The sequence below is a fragment of the Oncorhynchus mykiss genome, chromosome 12, assembly GCF_013265735.2.
Source record: "Oncorhynchus mykiss isolate Arlee chromosome 12, USDA_OmykA_1.1, whole genome shotgun sequence".
Taxonomy (NCBI): domain Eukaryota; kingdom Metazoa; phylum Chordata; class Actinopteri; order Salmoniformes; family Salmonidae; genus Oncorhynchus; species Oncorhynchus mykiss.
The window spans coordinates 62,788,552-62,816,080 of NC_048576.1; the positions used below are offsets into that span (position 1 = coordinate 62,788,552).

Here is a 27,529-nt window from a genome sequence, read left to right on the forward strand (position 1 = left end):
TTCTTATGACAAGGATTGAAAAGGATTTGCCAATATATTGTTGACTTGATTCATGATGATAACTGATTGTCTAGCTTGCTAGCTAAGATTTTGAAAGTATGACGTTGACATGATCAGTACAATCAAAGCCACAGTAGATATAACATGATTTGATGTCATTTTATCTGTGGCCAATGACCTTGAGCCGTCTTGGATGGCACTTCTAATGTAACTCTATGGCAGCACCCAAGGGAATTGAATGTTAGAGCTTTCCCTTGTAGATTTTGTGGTGACGTACAGTAGTGTCCCCATGAGTGACAGAACACTGAGCCAATCACGGCTCAACTAGAGAACATTACCAACCTCTACGCTCTGTATTTTCTGCTGGCTGCCCCACCACCACAGAAAGGACTGAGTTAGGTTGAAACACCTGCATTTTGGAATTGCCTTACTCAAGCAAAAAAAGAGACCATGTTTGTTTGCTGCTTTATTAGCTCTGCCCCACCTGCCCTGAATGATGGGTCGCCACTGGTATACACATTCACACATCAAGTCTTCTCTTAAATTGGGCTCAGGGTTCGGAACAACTGTTTAACATCTGAGCTTGTGGTTGTTTGTAGGGGAGGGGTTAGGAGAGTGCGTGTAGGTATCCCACATCTGTTGCCATGGAGTAATGATGTTAGGGACCGTATAGGATGAATCACAATAATTGTTTCCTTGATGAACATTTCTATTTTTGTAATGTCAGTCCTGGTTATAGGATACATTATTCATTAGTAGGACGTGCCTACATTATTAAACATATTATTTGTTAATTGTGGAAATAAATTAAGATAAGCTAGAATTTGTAATATATATTTTTTTTGGGGGGGGGGGGGGGGGGGGGGGATAACTGTATACAGTATATCCAAGGAGGGGGACTTGGAAATGCTTTTGGCTGTTGATCTGCTTCTGTTTTGTAGGTGGCACAGTGTGCACTTTTCAAAGGATGAGTCCCAATCTCTAAAAGACCCTAGGATCCAGGTGGACAGTGCTGGTATGCCAGTCACTGGGACTGGCAAGTTTTAGGAGGTAGTGGAGAACAATTGGAGGTTTAGTCAGTAGCTGTGCAAATATCATGGTACAGCTATATGGACACTCAATCATCATCGTACATTTTGTGACGTTACAGCCTTATTCTAAAATGGATTCAATTGTTTTTTCCCCCCTCATCAATCTACACACAGTACCCCATAATGACAAAGCGAAAACAGGTTTGTAGAAACTTTTTTTATAAAAAATACAAAACAGAAATACCTTATTTACATAAGTATTCAGACCCTTTGCTATGAGACTTGAAATTGAGCTCAGGTGCATCCTGTTTCCATTGCCCATCCATGAGATGTTTCTACAACTTGATTAGAGTCCACCTGTGGTAAATTCAATTGATCAGACATGATTTGGAAAGGCACACACCTGTCTATACAAGGTCCCACAGTTGACAGTGCATAAAAGAGGAAGGAATAAGCATATGTTTTCGTTTCAGTCTCCAACTCCACTAACCAAAGATAATTGTAAGGATTTTTTTCTTTTAATAATGTAAAATTGACATCTGCACTGAAAGGCTCATGTGAAGACCAAATTATAGAGGAGGAACTTATTGATGCAATGAAAGCCTTTAAGTCTGGGAAAACTCCAGGGCTGGATGGCATACCAGTTGAGTTATATCAAACCTTTTTTTAATGTACTCTGAGGACCGTTATTAGCATTTTTTTTAACCACTCCTATAAAAATAGTAGACTATCTAATACTCAGCAAGAAGGTCTTATTTCACTATTACTGAAACAGGACCTAGATGCTAAATATAAAGATCCAGTCCATTTAAAAATAATTGGAGGCCCCTTACACTTCAGTGTTGTGATGCGTATTAATACGATATTGTCGGATATAATTCACCCTAATCAGAAAGTTAAAAAAAATATACATTAACAATACATTGGAGATAATATAAGACTGGAACACAATAGAAGACTATGAAAAATCGGAGAAACCAGGCCTGGTATTCATAGCTGATTTTGAAAAGGCTTTTGATAAAGTACGACTGGAATTTATATATACATGTCTGGATTATTTTAATTTGGGAGAATCTCTTATACAATGGTTTAAAGTTATGTATAGTAACCATGGGTGTAAAATATTAAACAATGGCTACATCTCAGAAAGATTTAAACTGTCTAGAGGAGTAAAACAAGATTGTCCACTATCTGCATATCTATTTATTATGGCCATCAAAATGTTAGCTATTCAAATCAGATCCAACAATAATATCAAGGGGCATAAAATTCCAGGGCTTAAAAACGAAGGTGTCATTGTACCCTACTGATTCATATTCTTTTAAAGCCACAATTTGAATCCCTCCACAGCCTCATAGAGGATCTAGATGATGTTTCTAACCTCTCTGGATTACAACTCAACTGAACTATGATAGTATATTACATATTGGATCACAAAAAAATACAACTTTTAAATTACCGTGTAGTTTACCAATTAAAATGGTCTGATGTTGAAGTGGACATACCAGGTATAATCCCCCTGATACTCGGAAAATTCACCCTGATTAACTCTTTAGTCATATCCCAGTTCACCTACTTGCTTATGGCCTTACCTACACCTAACGACTTGTTAAAAAAATATATATATATATATGATACAAAAATATTCAATTTGATTTGGAATGGCAAACCAAACAAAATTAAACAGTCCTATTTATATAATGAATATGAATTCGGAGGGCAGAAATGATTAAATATTAAAGCATTAGACCTCTCAATAAAGGCCGCAGTCATACAAAAGCTATACTTAAATCCAAACTGGTTCTCTAGCAGATTAGTAACAATGGCTTTTTCCCTTTAATCAGATTACAATCTCTCACTTTCGGTTATTTAAAAATGAAATCATCTCCAAATTGCTATTTATTTTTTAAATGTTGGTTGCAATTTCAGTTTAAGCTACCAGAAAAATGAACAGAACAAATATTACAAGATATATTGTGGTTAAACTCAAATATAATAATTGATTTAAAAATACAATATAAAAAAACGTTATCAACTTTGTAAATTATATCATGAATAGGACTGGTGGAGTTATGTCAAACATGCAGCTAACAAAATATATGGAAATGTCTGTCCTATCCAAAATTACAACCAACCAATTTCAGCATTTCAACAAAAAAAAAAAAGAGGCAATGGCGTTAAGTTAAAGACCAAAACTGGTTAAAGAAAATTGTGATAAATAAAAAAGTATACCAGCTTCATTTAAGGACCAAAAAATGTACAGCTTGTAAATAGTTGGGAAGAGATTTTCGAATTGCCGATTCCATGGCACATTGTTGATGAACTGGTACACAAATAAACATCGGATTCAAAACTGTATATCCTTCAGTTTGCTGCCATATGACTGGTTTCACATTTGTCTCCAGCGATAATCATGTAAAATAGATCGAAAACAATAGTAATTTGTATTTACAATTCCCTTATCCAAAAGGATTACTCATTTACCTAGCTCTTATCGAGTTGTAAATTACAGTGCATGGAGAATGATGTTATATCTATCGGGAAAAATAAAGTTCCACTTGGAACCGGTAGGTTCACTAGGCCTTATTCATGGTTTCCTCGCGCGTAAAGGTGGTAGAATTATTAAGGTATTAAATAAAGGTCGGAATAGGGCATATCTGTGGATACACCTCCGCCACAACTTAATTCATTCGATCGCCACCCAAAACGAATCGCAGGTGAATAGCACGCTATTCTCATGCTTAAATTCAAGGTCGGAATACGCATGGAGAGAAAAGTGGAAATCGACTGGCACTCTCCTCCGTTGTATTGGCAAATGTCCAGTCACTCGATGGAGAGCTTTGTTCGAGAGTCTCCTATCAGAAAATCTTCTATATTATTTACCTTGCAGAAATTTGGCTGGCTCAATCTATGAACATAGAACTCATATGGTCTTGAACCAACACAGTTACAGAGCTTGTGTTTACATCTTGTAAAATCCCAAGAGTAAACAGTACTGCGAGGAGCACGTTTTATACAGGCATTTGTCTATGTAATAGCCTCCACATTGAGATCAAGCAAATAAAAAGTAGAAATAGTTTTCATTTGGTCAAGGCTGAATATAGCTCTAAACCTAGTCCTGGAGGTAAAAGCATGCTCATTGGAGAATATCCACGGAAGTAAATGTTTAGTCTTGGATTAGACTTAATCTGTGTCAGGGAAACCAGACCAGAAAGTATGTTATTAAACAGATCGTGTGTATAAAACACGTATTAAAATGCTTTTTTTAGATGTAAAGATTCTTTACAAATTGGATACAGCACAACAATAACGTCCCCTTTCAATAAAAAATTGTTGGGGCTTTTGAGTCCCGCCTATAAAAATATGTCTTGGGATAACACTGATAAGGAAAAAACAACATCTCTCACTGTACCAAAAGAGAACAAAGGCCATTTAAACAGTGTTCACGCACACACCCACTCTGTACAGTCTCTGCAACACAGTACAGTTCAACAGTTTGGGGTCACTTAGAAATGTCCTTGTTTTTGTCCATTAGAAAAACATAAAATTGATCAGAAATACAGTGTAGACATTAGTAATGTTGTAAATGACTATTGCAGCTGGAAATGGCTGATTTATCAGCAACCATGTTCAAATGGCACGTTGTGTTAGTTAATCCAAGTTTATCATTTTAAAAGGCTAATTGATCATTAGAAAACCCATTTGCAATTATGTTGGCACAAGCTGAAAACTGTTGTTCTGATTAAAGAAGCAATAAAACTGGCCTTTAGGCTAGTTGAGTATCTGGAGCATCAGCATTTGTGGGTTTGATTACGGACTCAAAATGGGCAGAAACAAAGAACTTTCTTCTGAAAGTCATCAGTCTACTCTTGTTCTGCGAAATGAAGGCTATTCCAATTCCATGAGAAATTGCCAAGAAACTGAAGATCTCATGCAACGCTGTGTACTACTCCCCTTCACAGAACAGCGCAAACTGTCTCTAACCAGAATAGAAAGAGGAGTGGGAGGCCCCGGTGCACAACTGAGCAAGAGGACAAGTACATTGGAGTGTCTAGTTTGAGAAACAGACGCCTCCCAAGTCCTCAACTGCTTCATTAAATATTACCTGCCAAACACTAGTCTCAACGTCAACAGTGAAGAGACGACTCCGGGATGCTGGCCTTCCAGGCAGAGTTGCAAAGAAAAAGCCATATCTCAGACTGAGATTAAGTTGGGCAAAATAACACAGACACTGGACAAGGTAAGATTGAAAAAAAGTATTATGGACAGACGAATCTAAGTATGAGGTGTTCGGATCACAAAGAAGAACATTTGTGCGACGCAGAAAAAATGTAAAGATGCTGGAGGAGTGCTTGACGCCATTTGTCAAGCATGGTGGAGGCAATGTGATGGTCTGGGGGTGCTTTGGTGGTGGTAAAGTAGGTGTTTTGTAAAGGGGAAAAGGGTTCTTGAAGAAGGAAAGCTATCACTCCATTTTGCAACGCCATGCCATACCCTGTGGACGGCGCTTAGTTGGAGCCAATTTCAATGACTCAAAGCACAGTCACCGGATATCAACCCTATTGAGCTGTTGTGAGAGCAGCTTGACCGCATGGTACGTAAGAAGTGCCCATCAACCAGTCCAACTTGTGGGAGTTGCTTCAGGAAGCACGGGGTGAAATCTCTTCAGATTACCTCAACAAATTGACAACTAGAATGCCAAAGGTCTGCAAGGCTGTAATTGCTGCAAATGGAGGGTTCTTTGATGAAAGCAAAGATCACAATTATTATTTCAACGAAACATCATTATTTATAACCTTGTCAACATCTTGACTATATTTCCTATTCATTTTGCAACTCATTTCATGTATGTTTTCATGGAAAATAAGGACATTTCTAAGTGACGCATTTCTAAGTGATGCATTTCAATGAAAAGGTGTGCCTTGTTAAAAGTTCCTTTGTGGAATTTCTTTCCTTCTTAGCATGTTTGAGACAAGCAGTTGTGTTGTGACAAGGTAGGGGTGGTATGCAGATGATAGCCCTATTTGGTAAATAAATTGCTCAAATAATCAAAGAGAAAAGACATGAAGGTCAGTCAATCCGGAACATTTCAAGAACTTTTAAAGTTTCTTCAAGTGCAGTCGCAAAAACCATCAGCACTATGATGAAACTGGCTCTCATGAGGACCGCCACAGGAAAGGAAGACCCAGAGTTACCTCTGCTGCAGAGGATAAGTTAGAGTTAACTGCACCTCAGATTGCAGCCCACAAAAATGCTTCACAGAGTTCAAGTAACAGACGCATCTCAACATCAACTGTTCATAGGAGACTGCGTGAATCAGTCCTTCATGGTCTAATTGCTGCAAAGAAACACCTGCTAAAGGACACCAATAATAAGAAGAGACTTGCTTGTGCCAAGAAACACGAACAATGGACAATAGACCGGTGGTAATCGGTCCTTTGGTCTGATGAGTCCAAATTTGACATTTTTGGTTCCAACCGCCGTGTCTTTGTGAGACGCAGAGTAGGTGAACGGATGATCTCTGCATGTGTGATTCCCACTGTGAAGCATGGAGGAGGTGGTGTGATGGTGCTTTGCTGGTGATACTGCCTGCGATTTATTTAAAATTCAAGGCACCGTTAACCAGCATGACTACCAAAGCATTCTGCAGCGATACGCCATCCCATCTGGTTTGCTCTTAGTGGGACTATCATTTGTTTTTCAACAGGACAATGACCCAACACACCTCCAGGTGGGATAAGGGATATTGACCAAGGAGAGTGATGGTGTATTGCATCAGATGACCTGGCCTCCACAATCACCAACCTCAACCCAATTGAGATGGTTTGGGATGAGTTGGACCGCAGATTGATGGAAAAGCAGCCAACAAGTGCTCAGCATATGTGAGATCTCCTTCAAGACTGTTGGAAAAGCATTCCTCATGGAGCTGGTTGAGAGAATGCCAAGACTGTACAAAGCTGTCATCAAGGCAAAGGGTGGATACTTTGAAGAATCTCAAATACAAAAAACATATTTTGATTTGGTTAACACTTCTTTTGGTTACTACATGATTCCATATGTGTTGTTTCATAGTTTTGATGTCTTCACTATTATTCTACAATGTAGAAAATAGTCCAACATTTTTTTTTTTGAATTAGTAGGTGTGTCCAAAATTTGACTGGTACTCTAAATATATACACACTTTGTACATAAAATGGTCTTCACTTTATTTATTCCATCTTTTTTTCTTCACTGATTTACTCCTTTGATATTTATCTTTCCCTCTGCGTCATAAAATCCCCTTTCATCAAGTAACACAGCCACATCATCCAAACACAGTCAGGAATGGATGCAGGCTTTGTTCGTAAAGTATTGTACTTCAGCAAAGTACAATAATACTCAATATCGGACCATCTTAGTTCTAATGTACGTCCCTAAAGGGTTCATCTTGTTGTTCATCTCACTGTTTTCTTCCCATTCACATGCACATATTATCTTTGGGCTGAACGGACAGCTGAAGGCAGGGGGTGACTTCAAGACCACAGTGTTCCCTTAATCCATGTCTTGTTCTTTAGAGACTCTTGAAAGACAGACATGTATTAGTTCTCCCATTCTCCCCATTAAAACACACGGAGGGGAGATTTTATTAATGTCTGCAACAGTAACTCCAGAATCCCAGTGGCAGGAGAAGAAGAGTTGTGGCCTCAGCCCTGGAAGTGTGAAGCGAGTGTGTGAGAGAGAGCGAGAGAGAGAGAGAGAGAGAGAGAGAGAGAGAGAGAGAGGCAGGACTGTTGGCTCCTTTTTCTTTGGCTCAGGATATATATTTGTCCATTGAAAGCGAGGGGCAAATGGTGGCAGATGAACGGGGTCAGTGCTGCAGAGCATCTCCGTTGTCGTTCTGAGAGAGAGTGACAGAGAGAGACTTTGTTGACTACATGCAAATCCAAACGCTCTTGGGTTCGATTGAAGAGTTCTCTAAGTCATCGATCCGTAGCATTCTGAGAACATTACCTGCATCAGATGATTTACCTCTACTGCGTTCAATACGGTCAGTTCAGGCATGGCAAGAGACTGAAAAATACAAGAAGCACTTTAGCCACAGAAAGCACACACTCATGCGCGCGCGCGCGCGCACACACACACACACACACACACACACACACACACACACACACACACACACACACACACACACACACACACACACACACACACACACACACACACACACACACACACACACACACACACACACACACACACACACACACACACACACACACACACACACACACACACACACACACACACACACCACTCACCACGCCCTCATGCTGGCGTCTCCCCCGGGTCCGAAAGATGACAACACCCAAAAGGAGGATATTAGCTATCAGAGAGATAGCTAACAATGTACTGACTGATATGACCTTCCCTAGGAGAGAGCACAGAGGAGAGAGATGAGTATACAGTATCTATCTATTTATAGTATCTTAGTATGTACAGTGCATTCGGAAAGTATTCAGACCCTTTGCTATGAGACTCGTATTTGAGCTAAGCTGCATCCTGTTTCCATTGATCATCCTTAAGATGTTTCTACAACTTGATTGGAGTCCACCTGCGGTAAATTCAATTGATTGGACATAATTTGGAAAGGCACACACCTGTTCATATAAGGTCCCACAGTTGACAGTGCATGTCAGAGCAAAAAAACAGCCATGAGGTCAAAGAAATTGCCCATAGAGCTCCGAAACAGGATTGTGTCGAGGCACAGATCTGGGGAAGGGTACCAAAACATTTCTGCATCATTGAAGGTGCCCAAGAACACAGTTGCCTCCATCATTCTTAAACGGAAAAGAAGTTTGGAACCACCAAGACTCTTCCTAGAGCTGGCTGCTTGGCCAAAATGAGCAATCGGGGGAGAAGGGCCTTGGTCAGCGAGGTGACCAAGAACCCAATGGTCACTCTGACAGAGCTCCAGGGTTCCTCTGTGGAGATGGGAGAACCTTCCAGATGGACAACCATCTCTGCAGCACTCCACCAATCAGGCCTATATGGCAGTGGCCAGATGGAAGCCACTCCTCAGCTAATGGCACATGACAGCCTGCTTGGAGTTTGCCAAAAGGCACCTAAAGACTCTCAGACCATGAGAAACAAGATTCTCTGGTTTGATGAAACTAAGATTGAAATCTTTGGCCTGAATGCGCCATATCTGGAGGAAACCTGGCAACATCCCCACAGCATCATGCTGCGGGGATGGTTTTCAGCGACAGGGACTGGGGGACTAGTCAGGATCGAGGGAAAGATGAACGAAGCAGAGCACAGAGAGCTCCTTGATGAAAACCTGCTCCAGGTGCTCAGGACCTCAGACTGGGGGGTGAAGGACCTGAACCTGTTCAAACATCACCGGAGAGACCTGAAAATAACTGTGTAGCGACGCTCCCCATCCAACCTGACAGAGCTTGAGAGGATCTGCAGAGAAGAATGGGAGAAACTCCCCAAATACAGGTGTGCCAAGCTTGTAGCGTTATACCCAAGAAGACTCAAGGCTGTAATCTCTGACAAAAGTGCTTCAACAAAGTACTGAGTAAAGGATCTGAATACTTTCCGAATGCACTGTACCTACAGTATCTTAGTATCTATCTACAGTATCTTAGTATCCATCTACAGTATCTATCTACTGTACCTTAGTATCTATCTAAAGTATCTTAGTATCTATCTACAATATCTATCTACTGTACCTTAGTAACATTCTACAGTATCTATCTAATATAGCTTAGTATCTGTCTACAGTATCTATCTACAGTATCTTAGTATCTATCAACAGTATCTATCTAATGTACCTTAGTATCCATTTACAGTATCTATCTACAGTATGTTAGTATCTATCAACAGTATCTATCTACTGTACCTTAGTATCTATCTACAGTATCTATCGACAGTATCCATCTACAGTATCTATCTACTGTACCTTAGTGTCCCTCTCCAGTATCCAACTACAGTATCCATCTACAGTATCTTAGTATCTATCTACAATATCTATCTATAGTATCTATCTACATAATCTTAGCATCTATCTACAGTATCTTAGTATCTATCTACAGTATCTATCTATAGTATCTTAGTATCTATCTACAGTATATATTTATAGTATCTTAGTATCTATCTACAGTATCTATCTACAGTATCTTAGTATCCAACTACAGTATCTATCTTCAGTATCTTAGTATCTATCTACAGTATATATCTACATTATCTTAGTATCTATCTATGGTATCTTAGTATCTATCTACAGTATCTATCTATAGTATCTTAGTATCTATCTACAGTATCTATCTATAGTACCTTAGTATATATCTACACTATCTATCTACAGTATCTTAGTATCTATCTATAGTATCTATCTATAGTATCTTAGTATCTATCTATAGTACCTCAGTATCTATCTACAGTATCTTAGTATCCATCTACAGTCTCTATCTACATTATCTTACTATCTATCTACAGTATGCATCTATAGTATCTTAGTATCTTTCTACAGTATCTATCTACAGTTTCTTAGTATCTATCCACAGTATATATCTACAGTATCTATCTACAGGATCTTAGTATATATCTACAGTATCTATCTATAGTATCTTAGTATCTATCTACAGTATCTATCTATAGTACCTTAGTATATATCTACAGTATCTATCTACATTATCTTAGTATCTATCTATAGTATCTTAGTATCTATCTATAGTACCTCGGTATCTATCTACAGTATCTTAGTATCCATCTACAGTCTCTATCTACATTATCTTACTATCTATCTACAGTATGTATCGATAGTATCTTAGTATCTATCTACAGTATCTATCTACAATTTCTTAGTTTCTTTCCACAGTATATCTACAGTATCTATCTACAGTATCTTAGTATCTATCTACAGTATCTTAGTATCTATCTACAGTATATATCTATAGTATCTTAGTATCTATCTACAGTATCTATCTACAGTATCTTAGTATCCAACTACAGTATCTATCTTCAGTATCTTAGTATCTATCTACAGTATATATCTACATTATCTTAGTATCTATCTACAGTATCTTAGTATCCAACTACAGTATCTATCTTCAGTATCTTAGTATCTATCTATAGTATCTATCTACATTATCTTAGTATCTATCTATAGTATCTTAGTATCTATCTATAGTACCTCAGTATCTATCTACAGTACCTCAGTATCTATCTACAGTATCTTAGTATCCATCTACAGTCTCTATCTACATTATCTTACTATCTATCTACAGTATGTATCTATAGTATCTTAGTATCTATCTACAGTATCTATCTACAGTTTCTTAGTTTCTTTCCACAGTATATCTACAGTATCTATCTACAGTATCTTAGTATATATCTACAGTATCTTAGTATCTATCTACAGTATCTATCTACAGTATCTTAGTATCTATCTACAGTATCTATCTACAGTTTCTTAGTATATATCTACAGTATCTATCTACAGTTTCTATCTACAGTATCTTAGTATCTATCTACAGTATCTTAGTATCCATCTACAGTATCTTAGTATCCATCTGCAGTATCTTAGTATCTATCTACAGTATATATCTATAGTATCTTAGTATCTATCTACAGTATCTTAGTATCTATCTACAGTATCTTAGTATCTATCTACAGCATCTTAGTATCTATCTACAGTATCTTAGTATCTATCTACAGTATCTTAGTATCCATCTACAGTATCTTAGTATCCATCTACAGTATCTTAGTATCTATCTACAGTATCTTAGTATCTATCTACAGTATCTATCTACAGTATCTTAGTATCCATCTACAGTATATATTTACAGTATCTTAGTATTTATCTACAGTATCTATCTACAGTATCTTAGTATCAATCTATAGTATCTTAGTATATATTGACAATATCTATCTACAGTATCTTAGTATCTATCTATAGTATCTTAGTATCTATCTATAGTACCTCATTATATATCTACAGTATCTATCTACAGTATCTTAGTATCTATCTATAGTATATCTCTATAGTATCTTAGTATGTATCTCTAGTATCTACCGTATCTATCTATAGTATCTTAGTATCTATCTACAGAATCTTAGTATCTATCAACAGTATCTATCTATAGTAACTTAGTATATATCTATAGTATCTTAGTATCTATCTACAGTATCTATCTACAGTATCTTAGTATCTATCTATAGTATCTTAGTATCTATCTATAGTACCTCATTATATATCTACAGTATCTATCTACAGTATCTTAGTATCTATCTATAGTATATCTCTATAGTATCTTAGTATGTATCTCTAGTATCTACAGTATCTATCTATAGTATCTTAGTATCTATCTACAGAATCTTAGTATCTATCAACAGTATCTATCTATAGTAACTTAGTATATATCTATAGTATCTTAGTATCTATCTACAGTATCTATCTACAGTATCTTAGTATCTATCTATAGTATCTTAGTATCTATCTATAGTACCTCATTATATATCTACAGTATCTATCTACAGTATCTTAGTATCTATCTATAGTATATCTCTATAGTATCTTAGTATGTATCTATAGTATCTTAGTATCTATCTATAGTACCTCATTATATATCTACAGTATCTATCTACAGTATCTTAGTGGGGGGGGGGGGGTGTCCACATACTTTTGGTAATGTAACGTATCTATAAACCAGGCTAAAACACTTACTTTGTAATTGCTGCTCTTGTGACTCTAGAAAGAAAGGAAAGCGATAATATCATGTCATAATGCACCACATTATTCATTTGGATTCAAAATCTGAGAAGTAGTAAGCGAAGGTTTTAACTTGGCTGGCACAAGGTCAGACATTCTTCACACTAACTGAGCTCTAATAATCATTAAAGGATTAAGCAAACATTGCAAAGTTTCCTACCCATGTTGCTGTTTGATATTGTTGACGATGTTAATGATGATGGTGGTGGTGTTGTTGATGATGTCGTTTTGGGCGGGATCGACGATGTTTCTAAAACAAATGTCCGAAAAAAGATTGACTTTCATCTAAAAAATTATTTTATCAACATTATTAATTCAAATTTTGAATAAAAAAGGTACATCATTGTATGACAAAATAGAGAGAGATGCTTACTGTAATTTATGGTGGGTAACGTGGTTGTATATATTGTTGGAGTTTTTGTATCTAAAAAGATGTAAAGAAAAAGGTTTGTATACTGAAACAAAAACATAAACGCAACATGCAACAATTTTCATTGACTTTAATGAGTTACAGTTCAAACGAGGAAATCAGCCAATTTAAATAAATTTGTTAAGCCCTGATCTTTAGATTTCACAACTGGTCGCCATGGTATGTCTATGCATTCTAATTGCCATCGATAAAATGCAATTGTGTTCATTGTCCATAGCTTATGCCTGCCTATACCATAACCACACACGATGCCATACACGTGTCTTCGGTTGTGAAGCCGGTTGGACATACTGTCAAATTCTCTGAAACGACATTGGAAGCGACTTATGGTAGAGAAATGGACATTCAATTATCTGGCAAAAGCTCTGGTGGAGTCAGCAGGCCAACTGCACGCTCCCTCAAAACTTGAGACATCTTTGGCATTGTGTTGTACGACAAAACTGCACATTTCATTTCAGCTCATGAAACATGGGACCAATACTTAGCATGTTGCGTTTATATTCTGGTTCAGTGAAGTTATTCCCTTGGAGACTGAGATCAGACATAGCAGGAAATATCAAACAATTGCCCACACACACGCACACACACACCCCATTGTCCTCAGATTCCATACCCATTGCTTCCATACACTCACACAGCGGCTACACACACACAATGACAGTACACACACGTAGTGGCGGGCCCTCTGGCCACAGAAGCAGTGAAGAATTCCCAGCCCAGCCAAGAGAATACTGTAACTAACCAGAGAGAGAGAGCGATGTATGTGACAGGATGAGGATGGTGTGATGGTTAACATTACAGTTCTTTGATAATGTTTGCCCCTGGTCGTCACACACACCCCAATGTCCACAGATTCCCACCCATTGCTTCCATACACACACACAATGACAGTACACACACATAGTGGCGGGCCCTCTGGCCATGAAAACAGTGAAGAATTCCCAGCCCAGCCAAGAGAATACTGTAACTAACCAGAGAGAGAGCGAGACAGAGAGAGAGCAAAGAGAGAGAGAGAGCGAGAGCGAGAGAGACAGCAGGAAGACAGGCAGACAGAGAGCGCATAATAGAGACACATATTTCCCTCAGATTACACAGGTCCACAAAGAATTCGAAACCCGATGTTGATAAACTCCCAAATCTACTGGCTGAAATACCACAGTTTGCTGTCACAGCAGCAAGGTGTGTGACCTGTTGCCACAAGAAAAGGTCAACCAGTGAAGAACAAACACCATTGTAAATACAACCCATATTTATGCTTATTTTTCCCCCTTTTGTACTTCAACCATTTGCACATCGTTACAACACTGTATATATACATAATATGACATTTGTAATGTCTATATTATTTTGAAACTTCTGTGTGTAATGTTTACTGTTCATTCTTAAGGTTTATTTCACTTTTGTATATTTTGTATACTTCACCTGCTTTGGCAATGTTAACATATGTTTCGCATGCAGAGAGAGAGAGAGGACAGTATGAGGATGTCATGATGGTTAACAATGCAGTCCTTTGATAATGTTTGGCCCCTGGTCGTCACACACACCCCAATGTCCACAGATTCCATACACACACACAATGACAGTACACACCCATAGTGGCGGGCCCTCTGGCCACGGAAGCAGGGAAGAATTCCCAGCCCAGCCAAGAGAATACTGTAACTAACCAGAGAGAGAGCGAGAAAGAGAGAAAGCAAGAAAGCGAGACAGAGAGAGAGAGAGAGACATAGAGAGCAGGCAGACAGAGAGAGAAGGCAGACAGAGAGAACAGAGCAATGGACACCCCGCTGAGACCAGCGAGACACCCTCCCAGACCTGCAAGACCCCCTCCTGAAGGACCTGCACCGAGAGAACCCATGCCAAGAGGACCTACACCCAGACCACAGCATCACCAGCCACACCCCAACCAGCTAAGACCACATCCTATATAGGCCCCCCCCATATCAGACCTATAACCCTTCTGCCCACACGATGCCCCCATCTCCTGCGGCACGGACCTCAACATGACAGCAGGACATATGCCCAGGCCGTGATCAGAGCAACAGGCCCAACCCCCACTATTACACCCACGCAAGCCCCATCATGTGACCTTAGAGGTATGTATCAGATGCTCAACATGCTCTGCTCACAGCTACTGTGATGGTCCAGGCCTAAACCACACAAAAACATCACTAGACACTATGGAACACAAAGATTTTACCATCTCATCCTGGAATATACAAGGTCTGAGGTCATCTGCCTTTGGCCTAAAGAGCAGGAACTCAGACTTCAAAGAAATTGGAAATACAGACATTGTCATCTTACAAGACACATGGTAAAAAGGAGATGGACCCACTGGTTGCCCTCCAGGTTACAGAGAGCTGGTTGTCCAATCCACCAAACAACCAGGTGTGAAACAGGGAAGAGACTCAGGGGGTATGCTAATTTGGTATAGAGCAGACCTAACCCACTCTATTAAATGAGTCAAATCAGGAACATTTTACATCTGGCTAGAAATGAATAAGGAAATGATCTCAACAGAGAAAATGTGTCATGTGTGCTACCAATATCCCCCCAGTAGAATCCCCATACTTTACCAATGACAGCTTCTCCATCCTAGAGGGGAGATAAACAATTTCCAGGCCCAGGGACATGCACTAGTCTGTGCCGACCTAAATGCCAGAACTGGACAATAAACTAACACCCTCAGCACACAGGGGGACAAACACCTACCTGGAGGGGACAGCATTCTCTCCCCCACATGCCCCCCTAGGCATAACTATGACAACATAAGCAACAACAAAAAACGAGTCACAACTCCTGCAGCTCTGTCGCACGCTGGGTATGTACATAGTCAATGGTAGGCTTCGAGGGGACTCCTATGGTAGGTGCACATATAGCTCATCTCTTGGCAGTAGTACTGTAGACTATAGACGACTTTATCACTGACCTCAACCCAGAGTCTCTCAGAGCGTTCACAGTCAGTCCACTAACACGCTTATCAGATCACAGCAAAATCACACTCTACTTGAACAGAGCTTTGCTCAATCATGAGGAATCAAAGCCAAAGGAGCTGAATAATATTAACAAATGCTATAGATGGAAGGAAAGTAGTGTGGAAATCTACCAAAAAACAATTGGGCAACAACAAATTCAATCCCTTCTAGACAATTTCCTGGACAAAATGTTTCACTGTAATAGTGAAGGTGTAAACCTGGCAGTAGAAAACCTAAAGAGTATATTTGACCTCTCAGCGTCCCTATCAAATCTAAAAATTTCAAACAGAAATTCCAAAGAAAATGAACAACAATGACACACGGTTTGAAGAAGAATGCAAAATCCTAAGAATGAAACTGAGAAACTTGTCCAACCAAAAACATAGAAACCTGAGTCTATGCCTTTACTATGGTGAATCACTAAAACAATACAGAAATATGCTACACAAAAAGAAGGAACAGCACATCAGAAATCAGCTCAATGTAATTGAAGAATCCATAGACTAACCACTTCTGGAAAACTCTAAACAAACACAAATAATTATCTTTCCAAAATGGAGACATCTCCAAGGGTAAACCACTTCTCCAATATTTTTGGCTCTATAACAAAGAACAAACAGCAAAAACAGAAACAGTTGAAGTCGGATGTTTACATACACCTTAGCCAAATACATTTAAACTCAGTTTCACAATTCCTGACATTTAATCCTAGGAAAATGTAGTCTTATTTCAGTTAGGATCACCACTTTATTTTAAGAATGTGAAATGTCAGAATAATAGTAGAGAGAATGATTTATTTCAGCTTTTATTTCATTCATCACATTGCAATTGGGTCAGAAGTTTACATACACTCAATTAGTATTTGGTAGCATTGCCTTTCAATTGTTTAACTTGGGTCAAACGCTTCATGTAGCCTTCCACAAGCTTCCCACAATAAGTGAATTTTGGCCCATTCCTCTTGACAGAGCTGGTGTAACTGGGTCAGGTATGTAGGCCTCCATGCTCGCACACACCTTTTCAGTTCTGCCCACACATTTTCAATGGGATTGAGGTCAAGGCTTTGTGATGGCCACTCCAATACCTTGACTTAGTTGTCAACTTTGGAAGTATGCTTGGGGTCATTTTCCATTTGGAAGACCCATTTGCGACCAAGCTTTAACTTCCTGACTGATGTCTTGAGTTGTTGCTTCAATATATCCACATAATTGTCTGCAGCAAAGAACCCCCACAACATGATGCTGCCACCCCCATGCTTCACGGTTGGGATGGTGCTCTTCGGCTTGCAAGCCTCCCCCTTTATCTTCCAAACATATGGTCATTATGGCCAAACAGTTCTATTTTTGTTTCATCAGACTAGAGGACATTTCTCCAAAAAGTACGATCTTTGTCCCCAGGTGCAGTTGCAAACTGTAGTCTGGCTTTTTTTAATGGCAGATTTGGAGCAGTTGCTTCTTCCTTGCTGAGCGGCCTTTCAGGTTATGTCGATATAGGACTCGTTTAACTGTGGATATAGATACTTTTGTACCTGTTTCCTCCAGCATCTTCACAAGGTCCTTTGCTGTTGTTCTGGGATTGATTTGCACTTTTCGCACCAAAGTACGTTCATCTCTAGGAGACAGAACGCGTCTCCTTCCTGAGCGTTATGACGGCTGCGTGGTCCCATGGTGTTTATACTTGTGTACTATTGTTTGTACAGATGAATGTGGTACCTTCAGGCATTTAGAAATTGCTCCCAAAGATGAACCAGACTTGTGGAGGTCAATTTTTTTTATCTGAGGTCTTGGCTGATTTGTTTTGATTTTCCCATGATGTCAAGCAAAGAGGCACTTCGTTGAAGGTAGGCCTTTAAATACATCTACAGGTACACCTCCAATTGACTCAAATGTTTTCAATTAGCCTATCAGAAGCTTCTAAAGCCATGATATAATTTTCTGGAATTTTCCAAGCTGTTTAAAGTCACAGTTAACTTAGTGCATGTAAACTTCTGACCCACTGGAATTGTGATACAGTGAATTATAAGTGAAATAATCTGTCTGTAAACAATTGTTGGAAAAATTACTTGGGTCATGCACAAAGTAGATGTCCTAATCGACATGCCAAAACTATAGGTTTGTTAATTTATGGAGTGGTTGAAAAACGAGTTTTAATGACTCCAACCTAAGTGTATGTAAACTTCTGACTTCAACTGTACATGATCAAATACAAATCTTAGAATCAACTATTAAAGACCTCCAGAACCCACTGGATTCTCCAATTACCTTGAATGAACTACAGGACAAAATAAAAAACCCTCCAACCCAAAAAGGCCTGTGTTGTTGATGGTATCCTCAATGAAATTATAAAATATACAGGCCACAAATTCCAATTGGCTATACTAAAACTTTAACATCATCCTTAGCTCTGGCATCTTCCCCAATATTTGGAACCAAGGACTGATCACCCCAATCCACAAAATTGGAGGCAAATTTGACCCCAGTAACTACCGTGGGATATGTGTCAACAGCAACCTTGGGAAAATCCTCTGCATTATCATTAACAGCAGACTCGTACATTTCCTCAGTGAAACAATGTACTAGGCAAATGTGAAATTGGCTTTTTACCAAATTATTGTACGACAGACCACGTTTTCACCCTGCACACCCTAATTGACAAACAAACAAACCAAAACAAAGGCAAAGTCTTCTCATGCTTTGTTGATTTCAAAAAAGCCTTTGACTCAATTTGGCATGAGGGTCTGCAAAACAAATTGATGGAAAGTGGTGTTGGGGGAAAAACATACGACATTATAAAAGCCATATACACAAACAACAAGTGTGCGGTTGAAATAGGCAAAAAACACACACATTTCTTCCCACAGGGCCGTGGGGTGAGACAGAGATGCAGCTTAAGCCCCACCCTCTTCAACATACAGTGGGGAGAACAAGTAATTGATACACTGCCGATTTTGCAGGTTTTCCCTACTTACAAAGCATGTAGAGGTCTGTAATTTTTATCATAGGTACACTTCAACTGTGAAAGGCGGAATCTAAAACAAAAATCCAGAAAATCACATTGTATGATTTTTAAGTAATTAATTTGCATTTTATTGCATGGCATAAGTATTTGATCACCTACCAACCAGTAAGAATTCCATCTCTCACAGACCTGTTAGTTTTTCTTTAAGAAGCCCTCCTGTTCTCCACTCAATACCTGTATTAACTGCACCTGTTTGAACTCGTTACCTGTATAAAAGACACCTGTCCACACACTCAATCAAACAGACTCCAACCTCTCCACAATGGCCAAGACCAGAGAGCTGTGTAAGGACATCAGGGATAACATTTTAGACCTGCACAAGTCTGGGATGGGCTACAGGACAATAGGCAAGCAGCTTGGTGAGAAGGCAACAACTGTTGGCGCAATTATAAAAAAATAGAAGAAGTTCAAGATGACGGTCAATCACCCTCGGTCTGGGGCTCCATGCAAGATCTCACCTCGTGGGGCATCAATGATAATGAGGAAGGTGAGGGATCAGCCCAGAACTACACGGCAGGACCTGGACAATGACCTGAAGAGAGCTGGGTCCACAGTCTCAAAGAAAACCAATAGTAACACACTACGCCGTCATGGATTAAAATCCTGCAGCACACGCAAGGTCCCCCTGCTCAAGCCAGCGCATGTCCAGGCCCGTCTGAAGTTTGCCAATGACCATCTGGATGATCCAGAGGAGGAATGGGATAAGGTCATGTGGTCTGATGAGACAAAAATAGAGCTTTTTGGTCTTAACTCCACTCGCCGTGTTTGGAGGAAGAAGAAGGATGAGTACAACCCCAAGAACACCATCCCAACCGTGAAGCATGGAGATGGAAACATCATTCTTTGGGGGATGCTTTTCTGCAAAGGGGACAGGACGACTGCACCGTATTGAGGGGAGGATGGATGGGGCCATGTATCGCGAGATCTTGGCCAACAACCTCCTTCCCTCAGTAAGAGCATTGAAGATGGGTCGTGGCTGGGTCTTCCAGCATGACAATGACCCGAAACACACAATCAGGGCAACTAAGGAGTGGCTCCGTAAGAAGCATCTCAAGATCCTGGAGTGGCCTAGCCAGTCTCCAGACCTGAACCCAACAGAAAATATTTGGAGGGAGCTGAAAGTCCGTATTGCCCAGCGACAGCCCCGAAACCTGAAGGATCCGAAGAAGGTCTGTATGGAGGAGTGGGCCAAAATCCCTGCTGAAGTGTGTGCAAACCTGGTCAAGAACTACAGGAAACGTATGATCTCTGTAATTGCAAACAAAGGTTTCTGTACCAAATAATTAAGTTCTGCTTTTCTGATGTATCACATACTTATGTCATGCAATAAAATGCAAATTAATTACTTCAAAAATCATACAATGTGATTATCTGGATGTTTGTTTTAGATTCCGTCTAAATTCCGTGAAAATACATGATCTAAGTGGTTGATAGTTGGTATTCAGCAATCATAAAAGCCTTTTTATGCCTTTTTTTGCCTTATTAACTTTAAAGAACTATTACAATTGTGATATTTATCAGACAGCATAGGCAGCAGCTCTATAGAGATGAGATGATGACTTGGATTGAAGTAATAAAGACATCAAATATTTTATTAAAGTAATGTGAATAAATTATGGATAATAAGTGATAAGCAATAATGGGTCGTCACATGGGACTTTTATGAATTGTTAATTCTGTGTTGTTACAGCATTTAACCCACATAAAGCATGTGCATCTAATGTCTAAAAATACAATTGAAACTCCAAAAAACGTGATTCTTTTTTAATAATTGAACTAAAACTGACCTCAAAAAGCCATAATCACGGGGCCTCCCAAGTGACGCAGCAGTCTAAGACACTGCTTTGCAGTGCTAGCGGCGTCAATGCAGACCCTGGTTCGATCCCAGGCTGTGTGGCAGCCGGACGCGACCGGGAGACCCATGAGGAGGTTCACAATTGGCCCATTGTCGTTTGGGTTAGGGGAGGGTTTGGCTGTCCTTGTCCATTCGTGTTCTAGCGACTCCTGTGGCGGGCCGGGCAGATGCACGCTGACATGGTCGACAGTTGTACGGTGTGTTTCCTCCGACACGTTGGTGCGGCTGGCTTCCGGGTTAAGCGACCAGTGTGTCAAGTGGCTTGGTAGGTTCGTGTTTCGGAGAGACGCATGGCTCTTCGCCTCTCCTGAGTCCGTACGGGAGTTGCAGCAATGTCACAAGACTGTATTGGATATCACAAAATTGGGGGTAAAAAGTACCAAAAAACGAAGAAGAATAAGGAAAAATAAATCGCTCGGCACTGATGGTTGATAAGCAACTGCTTGTTAGGGTAAGGGTTACATCTAGGGTTAGTTGAAATGTTATTGATCGTCTGTAGAGCATCTATAGATGGACAATCCAAATTAAGTGTTACCACACACACACACTTACCAAGTGTAGTTGCTTTTTGGCATCTCACTGCATCAACTAGAGAGGAAAAGAGAGAGATGAAGAGCAATGGGTTAAAACGACTAGTTATTGTAAATAAGCATATTTCCCACACGTATGTACAGAAGGCACACACACATGCATACGTACGCATGGACACAAGCACACACACATACACTTAACCGGTGCAGTTGCTTTTGGCCATCTATCTGCATCACACAGAGAAGGAAAGGTAAAAACATCCCTCTTTTTAATAAAAATATTTCACACACACACACACACACACACACGCACACACAAATGCTTACCAAAAACATCAGCACATTCTGTAAACAAAACACAGGGCATATAGTAAGAAGGGAGATGCGTTGATAATATACAACATACAGTGCCTTCGGAAAGTATTCAGACCCCTTGACGTTTTCCACATTGTGTTAGGTTACAGCATTATTCTAACATGTATTAAATTGTTTTTTTCCCCCTCATCAATCTACACACAATACCCCATAACGACAAAGCAAAAACATGTTTTTAGAAATGTTTGCTAATTTATATATATATAAAAAAACATAAATGGGTATTCAGACCCTTTACGCAGATGCATATTGGGCAGCGATGACCACCTTGAGTCTTCTTGGGTATGACGATACAAGCTTGGCACACCTGTATTTGGAGAGTTTCTCCCATTCTTCTCTGCAGATCCTCTCAAGTTCTGTCAGGTTGGATGGGGAGCGTCGCTGCACAGCTAACTTCAAGTCTTTCCAGAGATGTTCGATCGGGTCCAAGTCCGGGCTCTGGCTGGGCCACTCTAGGACATTCAAAGACTTGTCCTGAAGCTACTCCTGCATTGTCTTGGCTGTGTGCTTAGGGTCGTTGTCCTGTTGGAAGGTGAACCTTCACCCAGTCTGAGGTCCTGAGCGCTCTGGAGCAAGGATCTCTCTGTACATTGCTCCGTTAATCTTTGCCTCAATCCTGACTAGTGTCCCAGTCCCTGCCGCTGAAAAACATCCCCACAGCATGAAGCTGCCACCACCATGCTTCAGCGTAGGGATGATGCCAGGTTTCCTCCAGATGTGAGGCTTGGCATTCAGGCCAAAGATTTCAATCTTGGTTTCATCAGACCAGAGAATCTTGTTTCTCATGGTCTGAGAGTCTTTGGGTTCCATTGGGTTCTTGGTCACCTCGCTGACCAAGGCCCTTCTCCCCCGATTGCTCAGTTTGGCCGGGCAGCCAGCTCTAGGAAGAGTCTTGGTGGTTCCAAACTTCTTCCATTTAAGAATGATGGAGGCCACTGTGTTCTTGGGGACCTTCAATGCTGCAGAATTGTTTGGGTACCCTTCCCCAATCCTGTCTCGGAGCTCTACGGACAATTCCTTCAACCTCATAGCTTGGTTTTTGCTCTGACATGCACTGTCAACTGTGGGACCTTATATAGACAGGTGTGTGCCTTTCCAAATCATGTCCAATCAATTGAATTTACCACAGGTTGATTCCAATCAAGTTGTAGAAACAATGTTGAGTCTCATAGCAAAGGATCTGACCACTGATGTAAATAAGGTATTTCTTTTTAACATTTTTTAGAGATTTGCAAAAGAAAATCAAAACCTGTTTTCGCTTAGTCATTATGGGGTATTGTGTGCAGATTTCTGAGGATTTAATCAATTTTTAGAAAAAGGCTCTAACGTAAGAAAATGTGGAAAAAATCAAGGGGTTTGAATACTTTCTGAAGGCACTATCGATGTACTTCATGTAATATTATGATTTTATGCACTGGAGGTCATGGAACCAAAGGTATTTTAAACATTACCATCCTCTTGTTCTTGTGACAAATTATATTTCTGATTGAATGCATCTTCAACCAGACACTTGAAGCCTTTCAAACTGACCAACTCCACGTCAGCTAGACTGTATGTGACATTGGAGACACACTCAGGTTCCTGTTATACAGGGGAAGGAAGAAGAAGAGGCTCAGTACTGGAGGAAGACACACACACACACACACCACACCACCCACCCACCCACACACACCCACACACACACACACACACACACACACACACACACACACACACACACACCTACCTTCCCATGCAGACAGGTCAGTAAGTAACATACAGTAGAATTTGTTTTGTCTTCAGTGTAATCTTTGCATTCAAAGTCCTCCTTACAGTTCTCCCCATAGAACCTGCTAAGGGCTTTTGCAACAAATGTTTCCTGTAATAAACATGTGGAAATGACAGCAATTAAGTTTATAATCCTTTACGGCCAAAACATAGCTTGAGATAAGCTTGCACAACATTGACAGTTTCATAACATTTTGCATGTATGTCAATGGATTCAAGTTCAATTTACACTTGCAGATTTCAAGTTAGGAGTCAGGCTTTACAGATAGAATGTACAGAAATGGAATGGAACCCATACCTCACTTTTGTTCACTCTGAACAAATAGCCCTTTGGCAGACGTTCTACCTTGAAGGTAAAAAGGCAACCAGTTACTTAAAGGTTCAACATCATATTATGGGTTGGCAGTGTAGCCTAGTGGTTAGAGAGTTGGACTAGTAACCGCAAGATCGGTACAAATCTCTCGTTCTGCCCCTGAACAAGGCGGTTAACCCACTGTTCCTAGGCCGTCATTGAAAATAAGAATTTGTTCTTTAACTGACTTGCCTAGTTAAAATAAAAAATAAAATAAAACATATTTATTTTTTTTATTTTTTTAAATGAACCTTTATTTAAGTATGAAAATGCACCAAAAGTTTAGAAGAATTGTGATGAGTAACTAGTGACTATCATTTACCATTTCTGTCAGAAGTTCGTTATGCATGCAGTCATTCGCCTTACACAGACAGGCTCTCCACAGGCACACCTGCTGAGGAGAGGAGAGGCGAGGAGAGGAGAGAGTAGAGGATCAAAGCAGAGGAGAGGAAAGGAGGGAATCCGTGGAGTACACTATGTATCTGTTAATAACCTGAAGAGTGCAATGTGCATAATCATTCAATAATAGTCAATACCCAATTGAATTATATGCAAATTTCACTACAACCACATCAGATAGAATTCAAACCTGGTTTCATTCATCTGTAGCTAAACAAGTAGTGCACATAAGTAGTAGGAGCTGTGTGTGTTTCAGGGTCGCGGTTAAACCTTTTCCAGTCAATTCAGGGTGTCAAAGATTCACGGCCCACTGTTTTACATGATAAAGTGAGCGAAACCCAGATGGGTACTGGTATCTCCAGCTGCAGGTGTGCCTGTCAGTGCTGTGACAGCTTGAATAGTGTCGGTGAGAAATGATGAGGCAATATAGAGTCTAGAACTCACAAAGAGACAAGCTCTGATGATCCATGCCAAGTCACTTGTCATGTTGCCTTGGTAAACATTAGGATTCCCCCTGGGCAGAAAGAGACAGGGGGGGGGGGGGGGGGGGGGGGGGGCAGGGGGACAGAGAGAGTTAATAAATATTCTTCCTTGAACAATTCTCCCTGCAAAATTTCCTCAACTTTCAGTTAGTACTGGTTTATCCTGACAGAAACATTCCTGACAGACCATTCTTTGTCTGACCGCCATTTGAGGGACAGAATGTTTTTCAAGCGTCACTTCCATCCTTTGTGTGTGTCATCAGTGTGATTGTCTATGCTGTTAATTAAGCACATTTCATATGTTGTGTTGGTCATTAGCAAATACTGTAGATTTTTCAGGAGGTAGGATCGGTTTACTGGTGGCATAACAGTAGGAATGTATTTATCTAACTTTGAATGTGTAACCAAGCAGTTAATATCCTACCAGCTGAACATAACATATACTCATGCATGACCAGTGGTGGAACAAGTACACAATTGTCATACTTGAGTAAAATTATAGATTATATGGTGGAAATTACAACATTATGTTATTCGCATGACTTTATATTAGAATGTATTCTTGTATTAGTACTTTCACAGTCTGGCTGTTCATCTGAGAGGAGCTTCTGATGCTTAACGCTGGCAATTGATTTCCGATGCCTTGGTGATAAAACCTAGACTGCATAGCGTCTGTGTGAAATGCTGGCCTGTTTGCCAGGGCCAAGTACCCCTCCCTGCAGTTTATTGCTCCCACATCGCAGATGAACACTGGACTTCATCATTTGAGGGAAGGACCTAGTGTGCTATGTTACATGAGTATTTCTGTATAAACAATTACCTAGAGACAGAAACCTGGTGCAATGTAAATCTTACTGTCTGCTGCTTGATATCACAATGTACCTGTGTATAATTCTACACATCTGTTATTTGTCATGAACATTCAGGAGGATGCACTTTGCTATAAAGAGCAGTAAACCCAAATCTGCTCATTGGGCTCTCAACAATTACCGATGGGTGGTCGCTGTTCAGCTCTGTGATTGCAATTCTTAATCGATAATAAAGTTGGATTGTTTTGAAGAAATCTAAAAGTCTTGAATCCAAAATATTCCACGACAATAAATGTATAGAACGTTACTCAAGTAAAAGTGAAAGTCAGCCAGTAAAATACTACTAGAGTAAAAGTCTAAAAGTATTTGGTTTTAAATATAGTTAAGTATCAAAAGTAAATGTAATTTGCAAATGACAAATGACATGTAATTAAGCAAAGAAGATGGCACCATTGTTCTTGTTTTAAAATGTCCGGATAGCCAGGGACACACTCTAACACTCAGACAGTATTTACAAAATATAAATTTGTCTTTAGTGAGTCCACCAGGCCAGAGGCAGTAGGGATGACCACATGTTATCTTGATAAGTGTGTAAATTAGACCATTTTCCCATCCTGCAAAGCATTCAAAATGTAATGAGTACTTTGAAAGTACAATATTTTCTTTAGGAATGTAGTAAAAGTTATCAAAAACATAAATAGTAAAGTAAAGTACAAATACTCCAAAAAATTACATAAGTAGTACTTTCAAGTATTTTTACTTAAAGTACTTTACACCACTTTGTATGACAAAGTTGTCTTGAAGACCAAACTCAGGATCATATACTGTACATCACTGTCACAAGGCACTATTCCTTGTAAGATCAATTGACTAATGTTATGACCTGTTTTACTCAAGAGAGGGGAAAGTAATGTATCTGTATTTAAACTAAGAGATCCATTGGTTGCTAAATATAATATTTTACACTTAGTCTTAGTCGTCACTCAGGGGAACAGCTTTGGTGACCGTTGCAACACGCACGCTCTACCCAAGTCTGTAGCCTGTAAACAACAGCCATTGTGATACTTTGCCATAAGCGTTTGTTGACTGAGTGTGGGCTGGTCTAAGTCCAGGATTAAATCCCATTATGCTTTTCAGCGAAGCACCTTTTAAAGGCAACGTTCTCAAGCTCATGGGAAAGGGTCAAGGCATCAAAGAGAAGAAAGGCCCTGAAAAAGGTCACCAAGTTTCAAAGGTCGTTAAAATGGACCTGTGTCACCTAGGGGGTTGAATCAACATAGAAAACGAATTAGACTTGCAAAAATTAATCAACGTAAGGTGCATTTTGTCTTTTTTTGGCCCAACTTTGACCCTAAATCCAATGACATGGTGACATTTGTTTTGTTGATGTCACCTTGAATTCACATTAGTTGACAACTCAGCCAAATGTGAATCCAACCTAGACGTTGAACTGACGTCTGTGCTCAGTGGTTACCTTGATTATGCCAAACAGCTGCTGATACACTTACAGTGGACAGTGGACAATGTACATGTTCTCACTCACTTGGCAGATGTTGTATTTCACAACTGCTCACTCGATGAGCTTAATTGAGTTTGAGAACCAGCTGCAGTGGCTTAAACGTGCCAGCAAAAGCCTACGCTGTGACTGTCTTAATAAAGCCGAGTGAAACATACTGCCAAGAATATCCAATCGTATATACAGTATAGTTTAGCACGTGAGGTGGTTGCTTCCTCTTCGTGGACAAACGTGACTT

At 39.8% G+C, this 27,529-nt stretch overlaps 1 protein-coding gene across 3 annotated transcripts in view; it reads right to left on the reverse strand.

Moving 5' to 3' along the window:
* Positions 1-7,096: 7,096 nt before the first annotated feature.
* LOC110537960 overlaps positions 7,097-27,529 on the reverse strand; it is a 30,788-nt gene continuing 10,355 nt past the window's right edge. Inside the window, exons 2-14 of one of the 3 annotated variants that reach the window (XM_021624448.2) lie at positions 24,929-24,998; positions 24,408-24,476; positions 24,032-24,079; positions 23,693-23,824; positions 23,418-23,547; positions 21,919-21,936; positions 21,614-21,649; positions 13,163-13,213; positions 12,950-13,039; positions 12,745-12,768; positions 8,333-8,442; positions 8,022-8,081; positions 7,097-7,908 (exon numbers count right to left, since the gene is read on the reverse strand). In XM_021624448.2, coding sequence (XP_021480123.2) covers positions 7,879-7,908; positions 8,022-8,081; positions 8,333-8,442; positions 12,745-12,768; positions 12,950-13,039; positions 13,163-13,213; positions 21,614-21,649; positions 21,919-21,936; positions 23,418-23,547; positions 23,693-23,824; positions 24,032-24,079; positions 24,408-24,476; positions 24,929-24,970 — 840 coding nt within the window. In that variant the 5' untranslated portion in view covers positions 24,971-24,998 and the 3' untranslated portion in view covers positions 7,097-7,878. Of the gene's footprint in view, positions 7,909-8,021; positions 8,082-8,332; positions 8,443-12,744; positions 12,769-12,949; positions 13,040-13,162; positions 13,214-21,613; positions 21,650-21,918; positions 21,937-23,417; positions 23,548-23,692; positions 23,825-24,031; positions 24,080-24,407; positions 24,480-24,928; positions 24,999-27,529 lie in introns of those variants that run through there. The other 2 variants (XM_021624447.2, XM_021624449.2) reach the window with 2 other exon arrangements.